Source organism: Boleophthalmus pectinirostris, unplaced genomic scaffold (genome assembly GCF_026225935.1).
Source record: "Boleophthalmus pectinirostris isolate CB_2022bp ecotype Guang Dong unplaced genomic scaffold, ASM2622593v1 HiC_scaffold_3, whole genome shotgun sequence".
NCBI classification, from domain to species: domain Eukaryota; kingdom Metazoa; phylum Chordata; class Actinopteri; order Gobiiformes; family Gobiidae; genus Boleophthalmus; species Boleophthalmus pectinirostris.
Window position 1 is genome coordinate 14,238,387 of NW_026571299.1, and position 24,935 is coordinate 14,263,321.

At 37.3% G+C, this 24,935-nt stretch overlaps 1 protein-coding gene across 1 annotated transcript in view; it reads right to left on the minus strand.

The window, feature by feature from the left end:
* The window catches only part of LOC110155845 (dedicator of cytokinesis protein 3-like), a 166,330-nt gene that overhangs the window by 105,922 nt on the left and 35,473 nt on the right, over positions 1–24,935 (minus strand). The window contains 1 exon segment of the mRNA XM_055160298.1: positions 13,831–13,927. Within this exon segment, the coding sequence (XP_055016273.1) occupies positions 13,831–13,927 (97 nt within the window).

Consider the following 24,935-nt stretch of genomic DNA (forward strand, 5'->3'; position numbering starts at 1 on the left):
AAATAAGAAAAAAATCTTACTGTAACTTACTTGAAATACTTATTGGGTTTATACTGGCAAGACACTACACAATCTACTCAAATTGGTAAATGTTTTAAAATGACAAGAACCTGGAGGGTGTGCTACACGGTTGTCTCCATGGCGATGTTTTTGCTTCGCCTGGATGGAATGTTCCACAGTATCGCATTACACCTATCTATCTCGCATCTAGTCAATTACAGGTATTTTAATGAACTACTTGAAAAATACTTGGCCATGTAAGGCTGTGCAATTAATTGAATTTTGATCACGATTTCGATTTGTGTGTCAAATGATCTCCAAACTCGAGTTGAAACGATTTAAAGCTTAACAAAGTTTATTTTGGATATTTTTTATATAAATAAGTATATCTATTTTATTTTTTAAACATAGAGATTGTAGAACAGCTGGATATATAGGTTATTTTGGATGCATTTATGTTTTTCTATGCCTTATTTCATGTTCAAAGTATATTTTATTCATTTTATGTTTTATAAATCGCAAAACTGCTCTAAGGTACATATTTGTAGTCTACATTTAGTTTCAATTTGAAAGTTTTGTGTAAATTATCAATAACAAAGTGGGTTTTTTTTGGAGAGAGAAATGCTGAATAAATGCATTGTGTAACTAAAAAAATTATCGTTTGAATAGTCATGATTTCAATACAGATAGAAAAGGTTCCACAGTATGGCTTTAAACCTAACAGACCGATCATAATATCAGACACAGACTTAAAAATGATCACTAGCTGTAGCTTTTATACTCATGCTTAAACAGTTTTCAGGTGCAGCAAAAAGGACACCGAGCCAAACTGTTAGCCTACTCTGGTCTCCGTGGCAACCTCCAGTGAGTCACCATGGCGATATGTGACATTGCTCTCCAGTCATAACACAACAAATCCAAGCTCAATTAGCTCTAAAAATACAAACGCATTGATAAAAACAGCACGAAAAATATATACAGACCGAATATTTGTGTTGCTATGGTATTTTAATTTTCATTCACAAACTATGGATTGAATACCGAGGGGAAATACAATGCCAGCAAAGACAATAACAACAGAATCTCAAAAAGTAAATCTATTTAGCTTACATATTGCCTCAACATTTGCATTTATCTCTGTATTTTTTATTTTATTATTATTATTTTTTTTACTTTTTAACCATCAGTCTTAAAAAAGTTCTTGAATATTTGCCTGAGAATTTACAAAAACAAAAAACTAAAGCTAATTATGCCACAAAACACACACAAACAAGACTTAAACATGCTAAAAGCTAAAACATGCTAACATACTTACATGTAACAAAGATAGTACAGCTCCACTTGTTAGCTTGCAGATAATTCCTCGTCTATGGCTCACAGCTGTAACGTTGCCGACCGGAGGAGGTTGAAATCACAGGCTGTCACCACTTGACATGAGCGCGGCGGCTAACTCTCTCTCTCCCGCTCCCTCTTTCTCCATCTTTGTACAACTTCCTGCGTAGCCCGCTGTGTTTTTAGCGGCTAACAGAATCCATATTTTCTCAGCATGGGAAGCCTGTTTTAGCCTGGCTGGTTGCGCCTTGTCTAAGCCACCCACCACCTCTCATTCAAACGGAGTGGCACAAAAGTGAGGGAACATGCAAGAAAGACTGAGGATCAATCATGGGAACTTTATTTAGCGCTCAGGGGTGACGTGGAGGTGCAATACGCTAACAGGTGGATATAGGGTACAGTGTCAGGCTATGAGTCTGTAAGTGTGTGTATATGTAGTAAGTGTATACAAGCAAACGCATGTTTTCACTTGATTTTAGTGGGATTGGTGTTTTAAATTAAAGGCATATTGCGGAACATTTTAGGGGTTTGTTACAGGAGGAAAACGGTCACAAAACTCACAAAAATATGTAAAATTATGTATATATTCATAGGGTATAGAATAAGGTTAAGAGAAATGTATACATGGAGGCACATATGCTTTTCACTTGATTGTAGTTGGACTGATTTGAATTAAAGTCATATTATGGAACATTTTAGCGTCGCTTATAGGAGGAAGTAAAATTAGGGTGACCAAATATCCGTTTTTCCCCGGACATGTCAATTTTTTGTGTCCTGTCCTGGGCGTCCGGGTTTTTTTTTTGTTTTTTAAGTGATGGAAATGTCCAGGGTTTTCATTACCTTTCATTGGGGCCATTTAATTGAGCGGCTCTCTATGAGTAGCTCTCTATAACTCTTGAGCTTGAGTAGCTCTCTATAACTCAGAAGGAGCGAGCAGACACAAACAGTCGGTCAGTCTGCAACATGCTGAAGCGCAAATGTGCGTTTAACAATGACTTGTACAAGAAATTCTCCGTTTTCCATCCCGGTTGGGACAAGTGGGAGGCCATGTGCACAGGTTGAGAGGTGTGAGTAGCTCAATGTCGAGGCCCCACCGGCCACCTCTGTGAAGTGTCCGGGTTTTCACAAACGGAAATATGGTCACCCTAAGTAAAATGTCACAAAGCTCATACATATTCATAGGGTATACAATAAGGTTATGAGAAATCTATATAGGGGCACATACAGTATGTTTTCACTTGTTTGTAGTCAGATTGGAATTTTAAATTAAAAGGCATATTGCGGAACATTTTAGGGTCTGTTGGAGGAGGAAGTAAACTGTCACAAAACTATATAATGCTATGTATATATTCATAGAGGCACATACAGTATGTTTTCACTAGTTTGTAGTTAGATTGGAATTTTAAAATAAAGGCATATTGTGGAACATTTTAGGGTTTGTTGCAGCAGGTAGTAAACTGTCACAAAACTATTTAAGACTATGTATATAGTATAATCATAAGGTATAGAATAAGGTTATGAAAAATGTATATAGGGGCACATACAGTATGTTTTCTCTTGTTTGTAGTTAGATTGGTGTTTTAAGTTAAAATCATATTGAGGAATATTTTAGCGCTAGCACCGTAAACTGTCACAAAACTCATACCTATTGTGTATAGAATAATTTTATCATAAGATATGAGTAAATGGGGGCACAAATGTATTCACGTGATTGTAGTTAGACTGGAGTTTTTAATTAAAGGCATATTGCGGAACATTTTAGGGGTTCTTACAGGAGGAAGTAAACTATCACAAAACTTACTTGGATCATTACTTTGAATTTCTACTTGAGTAATACTATTTTGAAGTAACGTTACTCATACTTGAGTGCAATTTTTGACTAGTCAATCTACCTCTGATAATATTTTGCTTTAAATTGTTAATCACTATGGCAACAGTCCTAATGTTTGATCATTCTGAAACCAGTAAAATCAAACAAGATACCAAAAACACTCCTGACGTACACACTCACAATCCATATTTTAGCAACGGATTATCAAAATTGTATCAAAAATGTTCATGAATAGAACATACACACAAGCTTTAAGCAGCAACTCCATGGAGACAAGCATAGTAACCTGAAAATTATGAGTCAGGTCTGTGGAGAGATAAGCTGCTCACAGTAATGACAAAGGATAAGATCATACCCATGAGCAAGACACTTCCTTAACTCCATAGGACTCTTGTCATGAACATATAAATGATCTTTTTAATGTTGTTTTTCCCTTTACAGTTGAATGACTCATGCTCATGGTCTCTTTACTCTGTTCTTCAGCTCCCCACTGCCATCAGTACTTAAAAAAAAACATTTTCCTCATTCTCCTGTTCGATTCTTTTAATGATTTATATGCAAAAGTAAAACAGAGCAGCTAGATAAACTTGTACGCAGAGTTTTAAAATGTCTCAATGCTGAAAGTTTGGAAATATAGTGCAAATATTGAAGGTTTATTGCGCAAAATTGACTCTTGTGAGCTTTACGCCACGTTGTCATCTCCTCAAGAACAGCTGTGTTTTGTTTCATTCACACATGTTTGAGAAATCCTTTATTATTACAAGGTGGAACAGGGTGTTTCCAGTTTGAGAGGAGAACTCAGCCAAAATATGCAGCGTTTGTGTGTTAAACATGTGTGAATGAAACAAAACACAACTCCAGGTCTGTTTTTGACAATGAAACACTATAACAAAGATCAGAAAACAGTGTAATATGGGCCCTTTAAGAAGTCATGTCATTATATATTGAAGATTTGTCAAGTTATGGTTGTCAGTGTAACTTTAGCTAACACTATAATAACACTACATAAAAAGTGCAGTACTCGGTTCATTTCAGTTAATTTTTCCTGTGGGTTTGCCGTTGAAGCAGTATGAGTAGTATTTTATTGTTTTTGTATACTGTATTTTTCGGACTATAAGGCGCACTGGATTATAAGGCGCAGTATCAGTAATGTTGAATTCTCTCATCTAATTTCATACATAAGGTGCACCAGATTATAAGGCACATTAAGCGAAACAAATGGACGACACTTGAGACTGATCCATTAGCCCAGGCTTCCACGATCCATTGGCAGATCGTGCCGTAATTCGCCCGGTGTTGCCTCCCTGTCTTGGTAAATGTGTATTATGAATGTAAATGTGGGTGGATAATCTAAGTTTGTTTTTTTATTTCCTACAAGGAGAACTCAAATATGCATGGAGTAAGGATTAGTATAATGCAGCTTTGTGCACATTTGTTTATGTTTTACAGAAACTTAAAACCATATGGCTCATTTGCATAAACTATAAGCACTGAAAAAACAGCACTCTCCTTGTGCTGATGCGGTCAGCTTCTGTCAGACTAAAGGACACGACTCAGTGGAGGTCAGCGAGCAGAACCAGAATTAATACATTAGGCGCACTGTCGATTTTTGACAAAATGAAAGGAAAATACTGTAGTTTAGTTTAATTAGTTTAGTTTAATTCTGCCAATGTTTGGTTAAAAAAAAATAAAATAAAAATCATTACATTGTAATAGTATTTATTGACTTGGTTAAGAATTGAACTAGTAATCTTTTGGTTGGAGGGTGAAAAGCTTAACCTTTCTCAGTACACAGTAGGGATTAACAATAACCGAAATATGATATCGTATCATCAAAAGTTTTACAATTGTATCACAGGCCATTAAATTATATCTTATTAAGTTTCTTTGCTTAAATTCATTGTTATGGTGCTGCAAGAGCTAAAAAAAAAAAAAAAAAAAAAAAAACTAAATCTACCATGATCCTTTGCTTTAGTTCAATAATTGTTATTAAGCACTTTATTTTTTTATTTTTTTATTTATTTTTGGATTATGACAGAAAAGTAGCATATTTATAATTTTGTTATGCATTTTGTACCGTGAGATGCATATTGTGAAAATATTATGTCGAGAAATTAAGATATTGTTACAAAATTTGAAAACCACTGTAGCATCTTGCAATTAGAGCACAGTATTGAAAAGCATTAAGTTAAGTTTTATTGTGTACTGATATAAGAAATACTAGCACTACTACCACACCCACCCAGCGTGCTTTTGTCACTTGTCACTTGAATTAACCTGCTCCCCTTCACGATGTCTGATCCGGCGCTGGCACAGTCCAGGCTAGCCCCTTTTACATTTCATCCCCTTCAACAAGATGACAGTGAGAGCGACAGATGCAGACGCGGGGGTCAGAGGTCACAACGGAAGGTGATGCTAGACTGTTAGCTTCGCTGCTATGAGCTGTCAATCAAAAGCAGAGTGCTGGAGGAGACAGTCGGGACCCCTGGGATGCTACACACACCTCCACCACTACTACAGAGAATAATGAGAGACAGTGAGTTATGACTAGATCACAGTAAAGAATGCTGGCAGCCTCAGGACTATATACACTGTATACTCTATATGACTAGTATAGGGCGACCAGGCGTCTCTATTTACCCGGGACAGTCCTAGTTTTGAGCCCTGTGTCCACTGTCTCATCACATTTATACAAAACCACTGATTTGTCCCAGTTTTATACAAGAAATGTCCCAGGTGTCACTATTCTTGACAAAATTGATCTAAACCAGGTCTAAACCAAGACTACATCAACTCTAAACCAGAACTTAAAACAGGACTGTCAATTTTTTTTTTACTAATCTGAGCCCTGCCAACAGTAAAGAGGAGTGTTATGACCCAGCTCACACACATCAGCCACAGACAAAATTAGCAGACATTTCACCACCCAGTTGCCGCGCCCCATTAACAATTTAGGAAAAAGACTTACCTAATTCAAAACTTACCTAATACAAACCTATTAATCAATCATCATTACCAATTTATTGAAGTGGGTTAGGGTGTTATGATCTCAGACGAGCCCCCAATTTGATACGACCCATCTTGCTTGGGGTAAGGGAAGTAACAAAAATAAACCAAGGTGGAAAAACTGAATAAATTAAATAATGTTTAATTAACGGGAATGTAAAGGTAAATCAACAAAACAGACTAAAATGTACAGCAAATATTCTAAACTGAGAACAAAACTACAGATTTAACAGACAAGACAAGAGTTTTGTGCCACAAAACGGGTCACGCAGGCTTACACAAAACACGTGGTTAACTAAGGGACACACGCAAAACTAAAACACAAGATCCCCAAATTAAACCACATAAGCCCACAAACAGAACTGAGTGACCAAAATAAAAAAGGCACAAAACAGAACTAAACTACAGAACTAGACACACAAGAATAAACACAAAATGGCAGACGGGCCACCAAGACCAGCACCCCCAAACAGGTGCAGGCAATCTCCTTAAATAAGGGGGCGGTCCTGCAGGTGAGGTGGGCGTAGACATGCCCCACCAATCACGAGCCAGGGCTCCCACAGCCAGAATCAAGGTGTGCCAGCAAAATAATTTAAAACACACAAAACAAATTACAATTTAAGGCTTGGGGCCATAAGAAGGAGCATAAATTGTCGTTTGTATTGCCAAAATGCAGCAATCTGTGTTTGTAAATGACCATAAAGCAAAAAAAAAAAAAAAAAAAATGCAGTTACAGAAATTCCTCAGATTATGACTGCACTGGAAAAAACAATATCTACTGTAGGTACGTTAAAATGACTTAAATCAAGAACATTTTACTTTTTTTGAGTCAATTCAACTTGACAAGTAAAATGATCTACCAATGGAATAAGTGTGTTTTTCTTAATTCAAACAACATTTGATTTAATTTCTTGTTTTAAGTGCAGAAAGTTGTTGTTTTTCTGTTTTTATGTTGCAAGATGTATATATGTATAAAGTCTTATTCAACTGTCTGATAATTTTACTTAAATTCAAGTGAAATTTATTCAAATCATGATAAAACTTTCTTAAGTCAAGTCATCTTAACTTGACTAGATTTAGTTTTTTGCAGTGTGACACAAGAATGCACAATCTTACATGTTCTTTTCACAATTTTATTTATACCAACCATCCCAAGTGTGTCCCAGTTTAGAATTTTGAATATCTGGTCACCCTGAACTAGTATTCTATGACAGTTCTCATAAAATAGTTCGCATAAAATATTTGACAGTTTAAGAAGTGCAAACCAAGTCCTATATTATGCAAAATTGACTCTTGTGAGCTTTAAGCCATGTTATAATATTGTTACCTCATCAAAAACCTACCTGGAGTTGTGTTTTGTTTCATTCGCACATGCTTTATTGCACCTTGTGATGTCATGAAGCTGTAGTTTTCAACCTTTAACCTTTAGCTGAGTAAAGATGGGCAATTCCAAAATGATGAAGGGTTTGTGGAGCACTTATTAATGACAAAGAAGAGCTGTAAATGTGTAAAATAAGGAAACAACATTACAACAGAATTTTTAAGGTATCTTTGAGCAATTAAACCACCTGTAATGAATAGGTGCAAGATAAATAATGTTAATGCCATACTGTGGAACATTACTGGCAAAGCAAAAACACCCCCATGCAGAAAAGACGGTAGTTTGTAAGTAGGGCTGAACTAGTTGTGAAAAATATCTAATTATAATTTTTCCTGACAAGTCTTGCGATTACGTTTAGCTCAGCGATGTCTGTTTTAATAATAAGATTCTCTTCTAAATTCACTTTTTAAACTCTTCCAGAAGAACTGACAAAAAGACTAAAATATGAACTGACAAACTAATACAAGGTAATGTTTGTAGAGATCTAAACTATGGGGTTTTGGCAGAATTAGACAGGATATTTGGTTGTTTGTGTGGACACTGTGGTAAAAATTGTTTAAAAAAATGGCAGCCTTTGCTTTTCGTAACTGTATCCATTCAAATTGCGATTTCAATTCGATAATGATTATTTGAGCAGCAGTATCATTTCTCATTCATTTTCTTTGCATCGATTGTACTACTAGTAGCTCTAAACAGTGAAATACTTAGATGTGGTGAACAATATTGAGCACTGTCTTATCAAAAAAGCAGCTATTGCCAAGTTGTTGTGGTTCACTTGTGACTGTCTCCTTATGTCAGGAGCAGATGCTGTGAAATGGTTTGTTTGGTGTTAAAATGTATTTCTGTTACCAGGGAAATGAGGGCAGGTTTTTACATAATCAACACATAACATGACATGAACAGAGGTCAGTAGTACTCCTTTTTACTGGTACATTTACTTGAGTAACTTCTAAAGCTTAAAAATCCTATATTATGCAAAATTGACTCTTTGTGAGCTTTTAGTCATGTTATAATGTTGTCCTCCTCAAAAAACAGACTTGCAGTTGTGTTTTGTTCCATTCACATGTTTGAGTAATCCTTTATTATTAGTCTGTGTACATTTCCAAAGCTCAGAATGCTCCGTTCCACCTTGTGATGTCATGTTGTTTTGAAGTTAACAGCTACATTTTACTTTTTGTTCAGTAAAGAGTGGCAATTCAAGAGCTGAAATTATCCAAATTATTCTAGAGAAAGTGCTAGGGGTGTAAGAAAAAATGTATTCAGTGATATATCATGATACTACATTGCACAATGTGTCCAAATCGATTTTTTAAAACAAAAATTAAAAAATTCCAGAGTTACGTTTACTGTTCTCATGATTTAAAAATAAAAATATTCATGTAATCAAATGTTGTGCTTGTGAAGGTGGAGGGCCAAAATGAAAAACTGGGACTAAGTCGTGGGCCAAACTAAATATTTATTGAAAAATGTCAACAATATCTGCATGTTTTCTCTTCTTTAGAGATATGTAATGTTAAACCTTTTCTTATTCAAATTATTCAAATTTAATAGTAGTTTTGCTTAACCTTTGAAACCAGAACAAGCATAATATAGTACAGTAGCTTTTGAACTCCTTTATTTATTTATTTTCTTTTTTTCACAAGCCAACAACCAGTCAAAAATAACAACTTGCTTCAATGAAAATCCAATCTTTCAACTATGAACAGTCAAAAAAAGGCAAAGTCAAAAAAACATTAATCCAAGCTCAGTTTGCTAGACTGTGATTTACTCTGATGCACATGGGTCCAAAGCAGATACAAACACATGGCATCTCTTCTTAGAAACAAGTTCATCAAAGTAGTAGTATTAGTAGTAGTGGTATTAGCAGTGCATGCGGCGTACTGGCACGGCAGCCAGCGGGTCAGCTCTAATACATATTTAACATGAGCTCGCGGGTCATATATAATCATACCAAATCTGACATGTCTGGTGTACATGACTATATTATTAGAAGTAATTATTGAGAAATCACAATATATTGTCCTTTGTTTTAGTATTGGGATGTATTGGGACATATTGTATCATGTCATCATAGCATGATCGTATCACCAGACTCATAACGGTGCAGTTTAAAAACACAATGGAGCACTTCCTGTATTACCACATGACATCACAAAGTATAACAGAGAAGAACTCAGCCTAAATATGCAGGGTTTGTGGTTAAACATGTGTGAATGAAACAAAACACAACTCCAGGTCTATTTTTGATGAGGAAACATTATAACATATTTTAACACATTTATAAAACAGCGTAAAATGGGCCCTTTAACCCACTGTCCCTCTCCACCAGGTTGAATTTGAGTGTTAATTATTAAACTATTTCCCATCTTTCTGTCAGTGCACTGGGGCTGTTCCTTCTGCCCCTGCCTCCCTCCTCATGTTCACACATTTATATTACACATCACACGCCTCTATACCATGACCCACGGCTGTTATCGAGGCGGGGATGTGACCAGGAAAGAAGGATGGAGGAATGAAGATATAAACATGATGACAGGAAACATAACAGCTACCCATGTCCAGACTGGGCTGATTTTATCTCCACGCATCGTTAATAGTTTACTGTAATGAAAATGACGGTCACTCTGAAGGTCATGTAAATAAAATCTGACTCCAAACTTGATTTCAACACTAAGAAATAGACTCGATACTCAATCCTGATTCTGATACTACGATGATAATAAAAACATCCCTCAGTGGTCCAGGGAGGTTCCATAGTGGTCAATGGGCATGTATGAGTCTATGGCTACATTCAGACTGTAGCCTGAAGTAACCCAAATCCAATTTTTTGGCCCCTATGTGATCTGTATCTGATCTTTTAATGACAGTCTGAACAACACAGACCCGATTTTTTCTAATACAACCCAGGCCACTTGGATATGTGCTTCTAAAATCGATACATATCCGATCTTTTGATATGCGGCTTCAGTCTGAACGGCCAGATCGCATTCATGTGACCCACAAGTCAAGCTTGGAGTCTAGTCAATGGAGATAAAATGAGGTTATCAAGTTTATTACTATTTGGGGGGGTCACTGTATTCAGGCTAAATTGGAGGGGTCTTATTGGAACTGGGCAGTTTTTGAAATGATTGCCAAAGAAATGGCAGAGCGTGGCTACAGGTGGTCCTGGCTCCAATGCCAAAGAGAGAGTGAGCCAGATACAAGCAGGATAAAGACTCAAACAAAGCAGCCATGGATGTGTAACCTGTCCACTTTACGAAGAACTGGACCATATTTTCAGAGACAAGCCCAGTGTTTCGGCTACTTCCGTAAACACTGAGCACGCTTGCTGCATCTGACGTCGTTGTGTCCTCCAATGCGCATGTGGGACACTTTTGGGGAATTTAAAGTTCACACTGGAGATCACGTACAAGTCGCATTGAAATGGAAGTGTGAACGAACCTTGCAGAAAAATCCAATTTCACAAAAAAATCCAAATTGAGCATTAAACCTTGCAGTCTGAACGTAGCCTGTGTGCTCTTATACTTGTTCTGATACAGCTCAAGATCATTCTAAAGCTTCACAAATGAGTTTCAATACTAGTTTTAGTACTGATTAGTGTCTGATTTTTGATAGATTTGACAAGTCTTTTTGGACATAGCATTAGCAGATTTCAGATTTTAAAACTATCAGAGCCCATACTACAGAAATATATTTGCTTTTTACTTGGTATATAGTTTAGTGCATTATTATATTGACCTAAAACTAATGAATAGTAGCACTGCTGGCCCCATCTGTAAACCTTTGGGTCAAAAATGCAACCTGAAACGACTAAATAATATGTGTATCACCATTCATTAAAGTCAATTCGACTAAATACGTCATACTTAACTAAGGCTAAAACAATTCACCTGAGAACTTCAAAAGTGACATGTATCTTTACAAATGTAATGACACAAAACACAACTTCAGATAAAGAAATATCTACAAAAACAAAAAAAAAACGCACAACAATAATTATGAAAACAACTGGCACTCTAGGCTAATGTTGAATCAGTGATTAATTGTGCACATTCAAAATCATTTACTGCACACATGTTTACCAGCTAAGAGCTATTTTACGCCCTTAAAACAACCACACAAACAAGTCTCCATCTCCTCCTCCTTTCCTCTTCCTTTCACCCCAGAACAGAGCCACCTCCTGGGGCTTATGCAGAGACACAGCTCCCTGAAGACCCAGCAATGTTCACACAATACAATGACAGTGAATGACAGAGCTGCGGTGCAACTGCAGGACATGTTTTTCACCACATGGACTCAGTGTTGTTGTCATGTCTCAGAGGAGCAGGACATGGTTCAAGCTCGTGTCAGTGAATAACATCTAATAGAAGCACATATGGAAGTGTGTGATGGTGCACTTGGGTATGGTATATAAATATAAATAGACATGAGAACAGTTGAGAGGACAGGACCCTGACCTGAGGTGAACCATGTACATTTTGCTGTTTAATTAGCATTTTTAATTAAATGTTTTTAATATATATTTTAGCACTGTAAAGTAAAAAAGAGAGACTGGCTCATTATCCACAAGATTGGCAGTTTAATCTCTTTCAGACAGTACTGGAGCTACACTATTTCCACCTGCCCTACTTGGTCCTACTCTACCTGAATTTAGGGCATTTCCACTAGACCTTCATATTAGGTCCTTTTTTAGTCATTTTTATTTATTTATTTATTTTTATTTATTTATTTTCATTTTGGTTGTGGTTAGTGCTCTGAAAAATGTAGAAAAACATGTGTCCTAAGTGCAGAGTTGGGAACTTGCAAGTTGTGACTTGGACTCAAGTCAGACTTGAGTCACTATTTTTAGGACTGGAGACTTGACTTGATAAAATGGACTACGACTTGAGACTCAACTTGGACATGAAGGTCAATGACTTGGGACGTGACTCGTACTTGAGCACTGTGACTTGATGCTTCTCCTAAAAAACACCGGTGTATGTTTCTAGAAAATACTTTTCTCTTTACAGTTGATAAATGCGGTGCTGAATTTTAAAAGGAACAAACTGGAACATGTCCCTCCCACTTCTCTGTTTGTTACTTATGATGTTACCTACTGGATGTAACTGAAGTACTGTGAGACAGTATCCTCAAATGTACTACAGTAATATACAGTGCAATAGAGTAAAACAGAGGGAACTACAGAGAATGATCCTTCTATTTCAGTGCAGACTACACGATAAAATAACTGGACATTTAAAATCTCTTTCATTCTATTGTGACCGTAATGATTCACACTAAGATCTTATTAAGACATTTAAAAAGGAAAAAAAAAGATCATTTCTACATCTCTTATATAAATACTCATATATAAATATTCCATGACTTGGATTTGACTTGGACTTATGGGCCAGTGACTCGAGACTGCACTTGGACTTTCCTTTCTTTGACTTAGGACTTAACTCAGACTTGAGGTCAAAGACTTGAGATTTACATGAGACTTGCAAAACGACGACTTGATCCCACCTCTGCCTAAGCAGTCGGGCTTACATCAAAATGCAAGCACAAAATGTTGGAAATGTTTTTTCCTTTGGCTTTAAACTTGCACAGTACGGTATAAAATGTACATCTCCATAGAGAATGTTCCCAAGTATAGTTTTAACTCCCTGTTTCCACATAATCATACCAATGTATTTTTATGTATTTTATTGGCTTTATTTATTGCTATTCTGTGATTTTGCTCTTATTTTATTTTACGTTTTTTTAATTTTAAGACTAGTATGATTAAATCTGAGCCTTTATTTTATCATTTTATTATTGTTGTTATTATTATGTATTTGTGCAGCACTTTGGAAACTGTTTGTTTGTGAAATGTGCTATAGAAATAAAGTGGATTGGGTTGGAGAGATGACGTGACACTGCAGAAAGTTACCTCCTATATTCTATTTTGTCGACCATCTGACACAAGGAAACTATTAAGCTTCTGGGCATGTGAAACATAAGTGGGAAAGCTGAATTCTAAAAAATGGAATCCAGTGTTTAAATAATTTTCCGACTATTTCAGAAGCCTGCACTAGAGACATGCATAGCTTATATTAATATGCTAATGAAACTGTACGAGCGCAGAAGCCACTGGCAGCCACAGCTCTGTCAATCAGCCCTACAGACACTTACCAGAGGCACTAAACACACTTAATACAACTCTCCACGCATCTCACAGCTCAATGGGGTTCATGTATGTAGCGTGACATCCAGCCCACTATCTACTGTAACAGAAAGAGGTTTATGTAAAGAGGCTTACCACGTAGAGCTGCTTCCATAGAACGGCCCATTCCTGCAGCGTGGACGTCACCTCAGTCACTATGGGGTCCTGCAGGGGGACCACCGTCTCATGGGGGCTGGAGAAGAGAGAAACAAGATTATACTCCATACATTTTTACATATTTGAGGTAAGCTTTTCACAGTTCAGAAATAACACTGCATTTGGAGTGGAGTACAGTAACAGACAGACAAAGCTACTACGAAATTTTTGTGATGTAATGTGTTTATTTTTGTAGAAGTGGCATAATTATGAAAGCTTTAAATCAGTCAGACAAACCCGCAAACAAAATCTATTTCTACTACTTCAGTGACCCAGTGAATCATCCTTTATTGTCTCCAGAGTCATACAACCAGTTGTAGGAGGAGTGTAGTTTTACATCGTTTTGTAAATTGTGTAAACATGGCTTTCAAAACTACATGTTGAAAATAAATATTTAAGATTAAAGCTGCACTGTAGTCCACCATCTATTTAACTACATGGAGTTATTATTGCATTGTTAGAAATGCTTCACAGTACAGCTTAAAACTTAATTATGCCCATGTGGCGCCACCAGGCTAAGGACAGATCCGTGGAGAGGTGAGAATCTTTTGTGTTTTTATTTCTTTTTGTTTTTTTGAAATACACACAACTGTTATGGAATAAAGACTAGTTTAATGGCACACTGTGGAACATCGCAAGCATGAAGACAAGAAAGTGGTGAAAACAGTACATAGTAAAACAGCAATATAAATCTAATAATATAATAGCACAAACTATATATGAAAGCATAAACACACAATTTCAGATCAGATGACACAATTTAAACCAAAAACCCAAACCCAAACTATTTTTTCAGTAATGGTAAATGGTCACATTTTTATATACCTTATTTTTCGGACTATAAGTCGCTCCAGAGTATAAGTCACACTAGCCAAAAAATGTGTAATGAAGAAGAAAAAAACATAAGTCACACTTTCGGGGGGGAAATTTATTTTATAAAATCAGAGACCAGGAACTGACATTTCATCTTGAAATAGAAGTTACAGTAATAACAATAGAACAGAGAACAACAGGCTGTTAACGTCACATATGAACATTTCTTTAGATAATTATAGCATAAACAACAGAACAAGTTTACCAAACTCTCCATCTCACTCCAAATCACTACATCCATTGAATTCTTGATCCACGGTGTCATTTCTGAGCAACTCTACGACCTCCGGAGGTAAACAGAGCGCCGCTTCCTCTTCTGTGTAGCTGTTGTCAGACTCAGCATCTGTTCCAGTTAGAATTATTCCAGCATTTCTGAATCCCGACAGGATGGTTTCGGTGTCACTGAAGTCCAGGCTTTGTCGATCCATCCATTGACTTCCAGGAAAGTTGCATGGCGCGCCCTCCTAGTTACCATGAAGGTGTGTTCTCCATTACCTCTTTCTCAAGTTTCTCGCTCATTCCAAACTTTCTTTCTGCTGCTGTTGGATACATATTTTGCAACTTGCAGCAGGACACATGCAGGAGACATGCACAGTAGAGCCAAGTGACAGTAGTACAGGAGTAATAGGAGTAGCAGATACTGACACACAAGCCTAGAGCGCCCTCTCGTGGCTCTCAGTGTGAAAATTTTAATATATAAGTCGCACCGGAGTAGTCTCAGGACCACCCAAAACCATGAAAAAAAGTGCAACTTATAGTCTGAAAAATACGGTAGTGCTTTTCAACATCCCGCCATCACTCAAAGCGCTTTACATCAAGGAATCTTTCACACATTCACACACACATTCATACAACAGTTTAAGCAGACACTGGGGGTGAAGTGTTTTGCCCAAGGACACAAAGGCAGCATTTATCTGTAGGACCTGGAATCACACTGCCAACCTGTGGGTTTGTGGATCTGACCACTTAACCAATGATGTTCACGTTAAGAGGGTTTCAAAGTGCTGACCTTCAGATCAGTGGACACTTTATCAATTGAGCTTCTATCGCCCCCATTTAATCACGGTCAGTTTGTGGACCTAATACCTGACAAAAAGAAAACAGTTTTGTGGATTTTCTGCCTGGATATTTCTTTCAAAAAATCCAAAGTAACTTCAGTTCTGCTTGAAAAAAACCCTCATCCGATTCCAAAACTCCCTTCAGTTTTCCCTAGATCCTTCATTTTAACCTGATAAACAGTGAGTCACTGCCTGTTACACAAACATCATACATCTTCCTTAACATTCTCCTCCCAGACGACACCTCCCCTCTCTCAGTCTCTCCCTGGTGGATGAGTCAAGCGGCCGGGGTGGTGCTGGTGGTGGTGGTGGTGGAGGACTCCCAGCAGAGCCCTGGCCTGGAGCTCTGCTAATTTGGCCCACATTAGTTACACTTGTGGCTCTCGCTCTCTGCTCTACTTGGTGCAGTCTGCTTAACTCAGTGCTGTTTCTCCAAGTGTGTGGGAAAAGCACGGCAGATTAACTAGATTTTTTTTTTCTTTTCAGAATTTTCTCCTTTTTTAGATGTTTTAGTGATTTATCTACATTTTGATCACATAGTTGACTTGTTTATCTTAATTTTACTGTGGTTTCCTTCCATTTAAAGACCCTATATTACACCAAATTTACGCTTTAAAAGGGACAGTCCGGAATTTTGGACCTCATTTCCTAGTTAGCCAGAGTGTTGGAGACGTTTTAAAATTCAGTCCAGTCCTTGAGGTTACTGGTGCTAGGCTAGTGCATGTCAATGGCCATAGTTAGCCTGCCACTAAAAACAGTCTTAACCACTCCACAAAACACCCGAAGCAAATCTATTATTACACCAGACTGTCGATGTGAATATCTGTGTCGATAGAATGATTTTAGAAATAAAACCAATCTTGCATCCATTAGGTTTATTACAAAAAACAAGCAAAAATACTGGACTTTGGACTATTACGTGCCAGAAGAGCCATCGCCTTGAACTGGAAAAATATTCAAGCCCCTTCAACAAAACAGTAGATTAAGGAACTTTCAGAATGTATCGGCCTTGAAAGATTGACATTTATAGCAAAGGGAAAACAAAAAAAAACTTTGCAAGGTTATGGGAACCTTATTTGAATATCATATCTAAAAATAGGAACGATGCATATGTATATTGTTACTGTTGTTATTAGTGATGATAATAATTTTTATAATACTTTTTTTTTTCTCTTCTACCCATTTTCCCTTTTTAAAATTTATATCTTCACTGAATATGGATCTTTGATTTACCTGCGACTGATAAATTGTATTGTGCAAGCATTGTTACTGAATATGTGAATGTGCGTATGTGTGTGTGTGTGTGTGTGTGTGTGAATTGTTTTTTTGGTTATATGTTGACCTATGTTAATGTTCATGTAAACATTTTTGTCTGAAAATGAATACAAATACAAAACAAAAAAAAAAACACCTAACCTTGGATCGCATGAATCGTTGCAGGGACTATTTTCTCAGCAGCAGCAGAATTTTACTTTGCCGTTAAAATAGGTGCTAGGTGATATCAGTCCGCCGCTGCCAAGCTTTCTATCAGGAAGTACAACTCGCTTTTGCTGCTCAGACGTAAATCCTTCAAATGCAAGATTGGTTTTACTTCTAAAATTATTCTATCAACACAGACATTTACATCGACAGTCTGATGTAATAATAGATTTGCTTTGGGTGCTTTGTGGAGTGGGTAAAACTGTTTTTACTGGCAGGCTAACTATGGCCATTGACATGCACTAGCCTAGCACCAGTGACCTCTGCAAAAACAAGGACTGGATGGACTATTTAAAAAAGTGTCTCCACACGTCTCCAACACTCTGGCTCACTAGGACATGAGGTCCTATGTCCAAAATTCCAAACTGTCTCTTTAAGTCATGTTAGAATGTTGTTATTTCCTGGAGTTATGATTTGTTTCATAAACACATTTGAGTAATCCTTTATTATTAGTCTGTCTACATCTGCAATGCTTAAAATGCTCTGTTCCACCTTAGTTTTCAAGTTAACAGCTACATTTTAGCCTTTGTTTTGTAGAGATTTTCAATTCTGGGTCTGAAATCATCCAAATGATTCGAGTGAAAGTGTATGAACTGTAAAAACACAGTGGAGCATTTTCTGTATTACCACATCATAGGTATGTTTGTGATAAGGAAACAAGATTATAACATTGATCAAAAAATACACAATTTAAGGTGCTGTATCTGATCAGAGTGGTCTCATTTCTTTTTTCACTGCTTTTCCAATAACCTCTGAGTGGGACAAGACAAATCACCCATATTTAAATGAAAAATAATGGGTAGAGCTCTTTTTAGATTATTATTTTTTTCCTTATTACAAAATTGTCTTAGCGTAGGCCCATTCTGACGGACTACGCGTGGGTCCTTGGACTTTTTCTTAATTCATTTCTGTTTGTGCAGCTTCTGATAAAAAGGAACTCTCAGTCTCATGGACATGTAAAACAGAAATCTGTAACCACCTTATTTTTAGTCGAAACTTCTGTTCAGAGAAGAATCTGGACCAGGTTGTACTTTAAACCCACAAATAAAAATATAACCAAAAAATTCACAAATGTAATAGGATTTTTATATGAATTTCACCTGGACTTCATTTGTCAAGACCCAACAAAAGCGCCGTCTGCTGTCTCTCTCAGGACATTCCCGGGAACGCCATCTATAACTGTTCTTATATTTACCCCAGATCATTCAGATGGAAATTGAAATCTGACTTTCCTCTGTGTCGAGCTTGTTCCCGTTTAAACTGAGAGTGGATCAGACCGAGGCCAAAACTCCAGAGCCCGAGCGTCACAGAGTGCAGCCATTTGTCAGAGCGCCAGAGGTTCAGGAACAGATTCAGTCAGAGTTGAGGCATTTTAGTCTGACGTTTTAGGGAAAATGAGACAGAAGAGATTTTTAATAATTCTCTCTCTCTGTCTCTCTTTCTGTCTCTCCCTCTCTGTCTCCCTCCCTTCTTCTGTCTCTTTCTCCATCCCTCTCTCTCTCCCCCTCTATCTCTTGCTCCCTCTGTCTCTCTCTTCCTCTGTCTCTCTCCATCTTTCTGTCCCTCCCTTTGTCTCTCTCTCTCTCTCTCTCTCTCTCTTTCCCTCCCTCCCTCTCTCTCTCTCTCCATTGCTTTCTCCCTCCCTCTGTCTCTCTCTCTCTCTCTCCCTCTATCTCATTCCCTCTTGTGTCTCTCTTCCTCACTCTCGCTCTCCCTCCCTCTATCTTTCGCTCCCCATCTCTCTCTCCCTGTCACTCTCTTCCTCCCTGTCTCTCTCCATCTATCTGTCTGTCTTTCTCTGTCTCTTTCCCTCCGTCTCTCTCTACCTCTACCTCTGTCTCACTCTCCCTCCCTACCTCTCTCTCCCCCTCTTCTGTCTCTCTTTGTCTCCCTCTGTCACTCTCTTCGTTGCTCTGTCGCCCTCCCTCTCCCTGTTTCTCTCCCCCTCTCTGTCTCTCCCTCTATCTCGTTCCTTCTCTCTTTCTCACTCCCTTTATCTCTCCCTCCATCTCCCGCTCGCTCTGTTTCTCGCTTCCTCCCAGTCTCTCTTCATCTTTCCCTCTCCGTCTCTCTCCTCCTTTCTCTCCTATCTCTCCTTCTCCCTCTTTCTCTTTCTCTTGCCTGCTCTTCCCCTCTCTGTCTCCCTCCTCCTCTCTTTCTTTTGTATAGTAACTAAACCAGACTGGGGCTGTCCTCTCCTCCTCTCCTCCTCTCCTCCTTTCCTCCTCTCTCCTCTCTCAGTGCCTGCAGCTCTCTGCGTATCTCCCGCTTCATTTTTCCCCTCCTCTCTTTCTCTTTCTCTCTTTCTGTCCTTTTTACAGCAGATCAGGGCCTGTGTTTTCTCCACTAATACGAGCACACGCCTGACAGGACACCAGGGGCATGGGAGGTCATTACTCAAGCCATTCCAGAGCAGAGAAACACACAAATGCTCTTATACCTTCTGCTAAATGCATGTAGTTTTATTTTATTATTTTTATTCATTTTACTTCACCTTATTATTCAAAAATGTACAGTCTATCACTAAAGAAGCTGTGTCCTTTGTCATGTAGAAAAGTGAATTTGAATTTTAGGAATTAATCTGTACTGCTGCAAAGATTTGGTTTTTGTTTTGTTTTTAATTAATTTGTTCTGCTTTTGAAATTTTTAAGACAATAAAAAATCTGGTGTTAAAAGTGTTGTATCCATTTTTTTGTAAAGTCTCACATTCTGTATTTACACATTAAACCAGTGTTTCTCAAACTTGTTTTCTGGGGACCCATATTTTAAAAGTCACAAACCTTTACAACCCAAGTCAACAGACATTATTTGTAAATCACAAAATAACGGTGGATTTGACCATTATTGAACATTAATGAGGACATTTTATTGTTGACTGAGTGGTCATGTCTCTCTGAACAATTAGTATTACTCAAGTTTTAGACAATGAAAAACAGTAACTGAAGCAGCAATAAAAAGATCCATAAGTCGACTATTTGGACATTAAATGTAGCCCATTTCTTTTTCTTTTCAACATTCACTTACCAGCAATATTGAAACAAAATAGTCAACAAAATAATTACAAAAAGATCAGAAATTATACAAAACATGTCTTAACATTTCAACCTGAATGCAGATCGTGACTAGCCAGGCTTGCACCACCTAGTGCCTCCGCTCAATTTCATTTCTCTCCAGCGAATAGGTCAGGAATCAGAATACACTAGACGGTTTGCACGAGCCCCAGAGGTTGTAGACTGTGCACAGGCTAATCAGCGAAGAGCTGTGAAGCCATGATGTCAAACTCAAGCACCTGTCTGGGTCCCTTTTGTGGTTCAGCACAACAGTAAACAAAGCGGTCGAGATGAAAGCCATACATTCTGTGTTGGCAAAGATTCCAGAGATCGAGGCTTTAAAGCCAAAACAAAGAGAATGTTTGGTGAATTTGATCAAGAAGAAAGATGTTATTGCCCTTCTTCCTACGGGATTTGGCGCATTACATACGTCGCAACCAAATAGCAGCGATTGGCTAAATAAAAAAGTACCCGTTTATCATCAAGCGAACGAATTCTAATGCTGCGACGTCAGACAGTTTCTACGAAGTGAAACTGGCTGATGAATCAGGCTAGATCATGACAAGGCGACCCAAAAAAAATCTCTTGCAACCCATCTGAGGGTCACAACCCAGTCTTTGGGAAACAATGCATTAAACTATAGCTGCAATTGTGTTAGTTTCATTTGTCTAGCTCCCTCTACAGCTCATATTTTTCTTTAAAGGTGCACTGTGGAAATTTTCTGGGGGGCTGTCTCCATGGAGATGTTAATGAGTTGATGTAAATTGTACACTCTATGGTGTTAAACTAATCTTCTTGCATTTCTCCAACTACAGGTGTTATTTATTTCTCACAAATACACACCTCTCCACAAATCTAATTTGTAATTTGTCTTGCAAGTATCCATGGAGATTCCTAAGTTTATGGCCGTACTGTGGAACATTCTAGACATATCTCCATAGAGACACAAGCAGGTGACAGACCCTTTAACAGACAAGTTACACAGTGTACGTTTAACATGAAAAAACAAACAAACAAACAAAAAAACCCTTCCAAAATCCAAAAGCCAACAACGTCTGGTATAGTGTATGAAGTCTTGAGTAGCGTCAGTCTGTTTGCGAGTGCAGTCAGACCGAGCTCATTAAGCACCTCGGCTCGTGCGTTTGTGCAGTCAGACGGACGGGCTTCAAAGATACACAACTACTATGATGTACTATGTGACTTCAGGACATCCTCAGATCTGTGGGCCCGCAGTATTCAGTCTACTGCTGTCCTCACATCGACTGTCTGAAAGAAAGACTCGGTGGTGAAAATGTGAAGAAATAACATTGTACTTGCAGTGTAGTCGCTTATGTTGTGTGCCTGATTTTTAATGTCATAAAAACATCAAAAACAGAACTTTTTCATTTTAAAATATTACAGAAGTTATTCCTCGTTTACCTTATGCATTCAAAGTATCCGATTTATTCCCCATAATGAGTTTAAAAGCACTTTACCTTACAGAAGCCATTTTATCTACCAACTAATCAGAGAGAAATTACCATGGCTAAGATTTGTTTAAAATTATTCAAATCGAGAGAGGGAGTGTGTTTACCCTTTGGAATTATGAAAATAAAATGTAAATGCACTATAATATGAATAATTTAAAGTGCTTCTGAGACATTGGACTACCCATTTTACTAAAACACAATTAACGTCATTATATTTAAGATTTCTGTAAAAACATTCAGTCATTTTCCCAATTTGGATTTGGACATTTTTAAGGTTTGAAATTGTTCTTCCTGGTTGGAAATCGTGACATCAAACTAGGGAATTACATAACTGTTACCTAGAAAACCTCTGACAAATACAAATATAAGAAAACAGTTTTAATTTGTTGAAATCCAGAGTCAGAAAAAGTGGTTCTTACGTGTAAACTGTGCCAAACTTTTGGACAGAATTCTCCCTGGTGTGATGTCCTCGATCCGTTTTAGAACTCTCTACTTCCTGTGATTTTCAACGTATTTTTCAACTTTTCTTCACAAATTGCTTCTTGATGAGTGTAAAACGATAATTTATAATTATAATAGTTATATCCTCACCAAATTAAGTCCAAATTAGAGAATCAAACGCACTTTAAAAACAAATTACTATGATGTCAAGTATGTACAAGTATGTGCTCTCACTCGTGTTGCCTCCTCTGCTTCTATGCTGATTCTTGTGTTGATTCAGTGTAAATTAGAGTAAAAATGCATAAAAATTAGAGAGAAAAGAAAACAAATTGAAAAATTTGATCTAGTTCCAACCATTCATGCGAAAAAACTGTTCAAAAGAGACATCTAGGTCATTTGCTTTCTTCCTATTGATACTTTGCAGTGAAGATAACTGTAGGCACTGCTATGTTTGAAGCTCTGTTACTCAAGTTAGACTTTAATCTGAGCTTTATTTTTAACACAATCTGGCCAGAAAAAGTGAATTTATCTGAAACTACAATAGGTGAGATGATGTACGCTGTTACTCTCATCTTTTTGATGAAAATCAAACACCTAAACAGAACCATGAACACTCGTATTGATCACAGACTCCTGAAAATGTGCCGTTTAAATCCATTTTGTATTTTTTCTTTTTTCTGAGTTTTCAGACAATTTTAGAAGTTTTTTGGTAGTTATTGTGAAAGTGTGCTTTGTGTCTCCAAGATAACGGCTGAAGAGTGGTGAACGAAGTACTGAATTTTACTACTTAAGTTAAAGTACAGACAAAGAGGCAAAAAGTTCCTCAAGTAAAAGTAAAAGTGTCATATGAGAAAATCTATCCCATTAAAAGTATTAAAGTACCTGTTTAAAAATGTACTTTAAGAGTAAAAAGTGAAAGTATTTTATTGAGATTTCTAAAACAATTTAAGGATGAAATGTAGAAACTTTATTAAAGAATTTGGTTTATTTATTTATTTATTTATTTATTTGGTTTACTGTACAATGACAGTGTACATTACTCAACATTTCTGTAAATGTACTAGAATTATCTAGAGAGGCTATTTTCATCTGTAGGTCCTGGACAGATGGTAAACATAGTCACCCTAAAAACACAACAATAAGGATTATACAAAAAGAAAAAGAGCAATTGTGCATAACAGTTCAATTAAAAAGGCAAGAATTTGGTAATTTGGTAATAAAGAATTTGGTTGATTTTAAGTGATTAAAATGATTTCTTAAATTTTCCAGCAATTTTTGTGTATTTGTATGTTTGGTTTGCTCAAAATTGGGACATTAAATCAAATGAAATGCTCTAAAATTAAGTCTCAAGCCATTTCAAAAGGTCTTATGCCATGAAAGAAAAGTACTTTTGACTTTTCTGTCCAAAAATGTAGTGGAGTAGAAAGCACAGATACATGTTCTTAAATGTAGTAAAGCAAAAATAAGAAGTAACCACTGTAAAATTGACTTACGTAAAGTACAGATACCTCAAATTTGTGCTCGAGTGTTTTGTACTTCTTTACTTTCCACTGCTGCGGCTGAGTAGGTCATGTACAGGCAGAAAAATCCCAGCGTGATGTTACTGCAGATCTTCAATAGCATGCAATGTACCAGCGAGTTCCACTGGATTTATGTATGCATACATGTAAACAAAAACAAATACAGACCAGGACATGTTGTACTCTACAGTGAATAGGCCTAAAGGACTTCTCCTCAAACCTCACTAAACATGATTATGTGTGTGCAAACTCCACACAGAGGAATCATATGGAGGATGGAAGGTCTAAAATAGCCCAGGGATGCCCTCTTTCTCTCTCGCTCTCTTCTCTAAGTGGCTCTTTGTTTGTTTGTCTCAGGAACACACACAAACATGGTGTCTCCAATAAGAAACATCAAAGTCCGTACGCGAGGATGAATCCAGGGTCAAAGGTCACCGTGATGATAATGGAGCCCGACTGTGAGCAAAACAGGACGGACCTTGTGCTAAATATAACAACACCTGTCATAGTAAAGGGAACTATGCGTCTCCATGCAAACAGTAATGAATTTAGATCGTGTCTATAACCCTACACAAAAATCACGGCTTGTACAAGGTCATAGTTTGGTTAATTTTCAGGGAACAAAATGCAAAACCACTTGTGTGTTTATTAAACCAACAATCTGTTTTAACATTATACAAAAGGGAAAATAAAATAAATGCAAAGTGCTGCTTGGTAATACTAATAAATTAAATACACTGTTTTCAAATAAGCAACAAATGTGTGAAATATTAACAAAAAATAATTCCTTGTAAACAGTAAACAAAACTTTATAACAGAGTGAAGGTTTACTCAATGTTCATATTTATGGCCAGAAAAACCAACTTGCAATATCCCCAGCAGTTGAAAATACACTTTCGCTAGGGACGTGGGTCGTGGGTATGGGGGGGAGCAGAGATTTTGTGCCGGCGAAATGTGAAAATGAGGACCGGGGCGTGGTAGTTTTGTAGTTTTGCGAGGATTCAGGTGGTTGGGAGGGACGTAGTAAAGGCAGGGAGCTGTTGTTGTCAAGGCGGTCGTCCTAACTATAAAGCGCTGTGGGAAACACTGCCACCCCAATTTATTTAGACAACTTCCCTCATGAATATTTAAGAGCTGAGCCTTCCACATAACTAC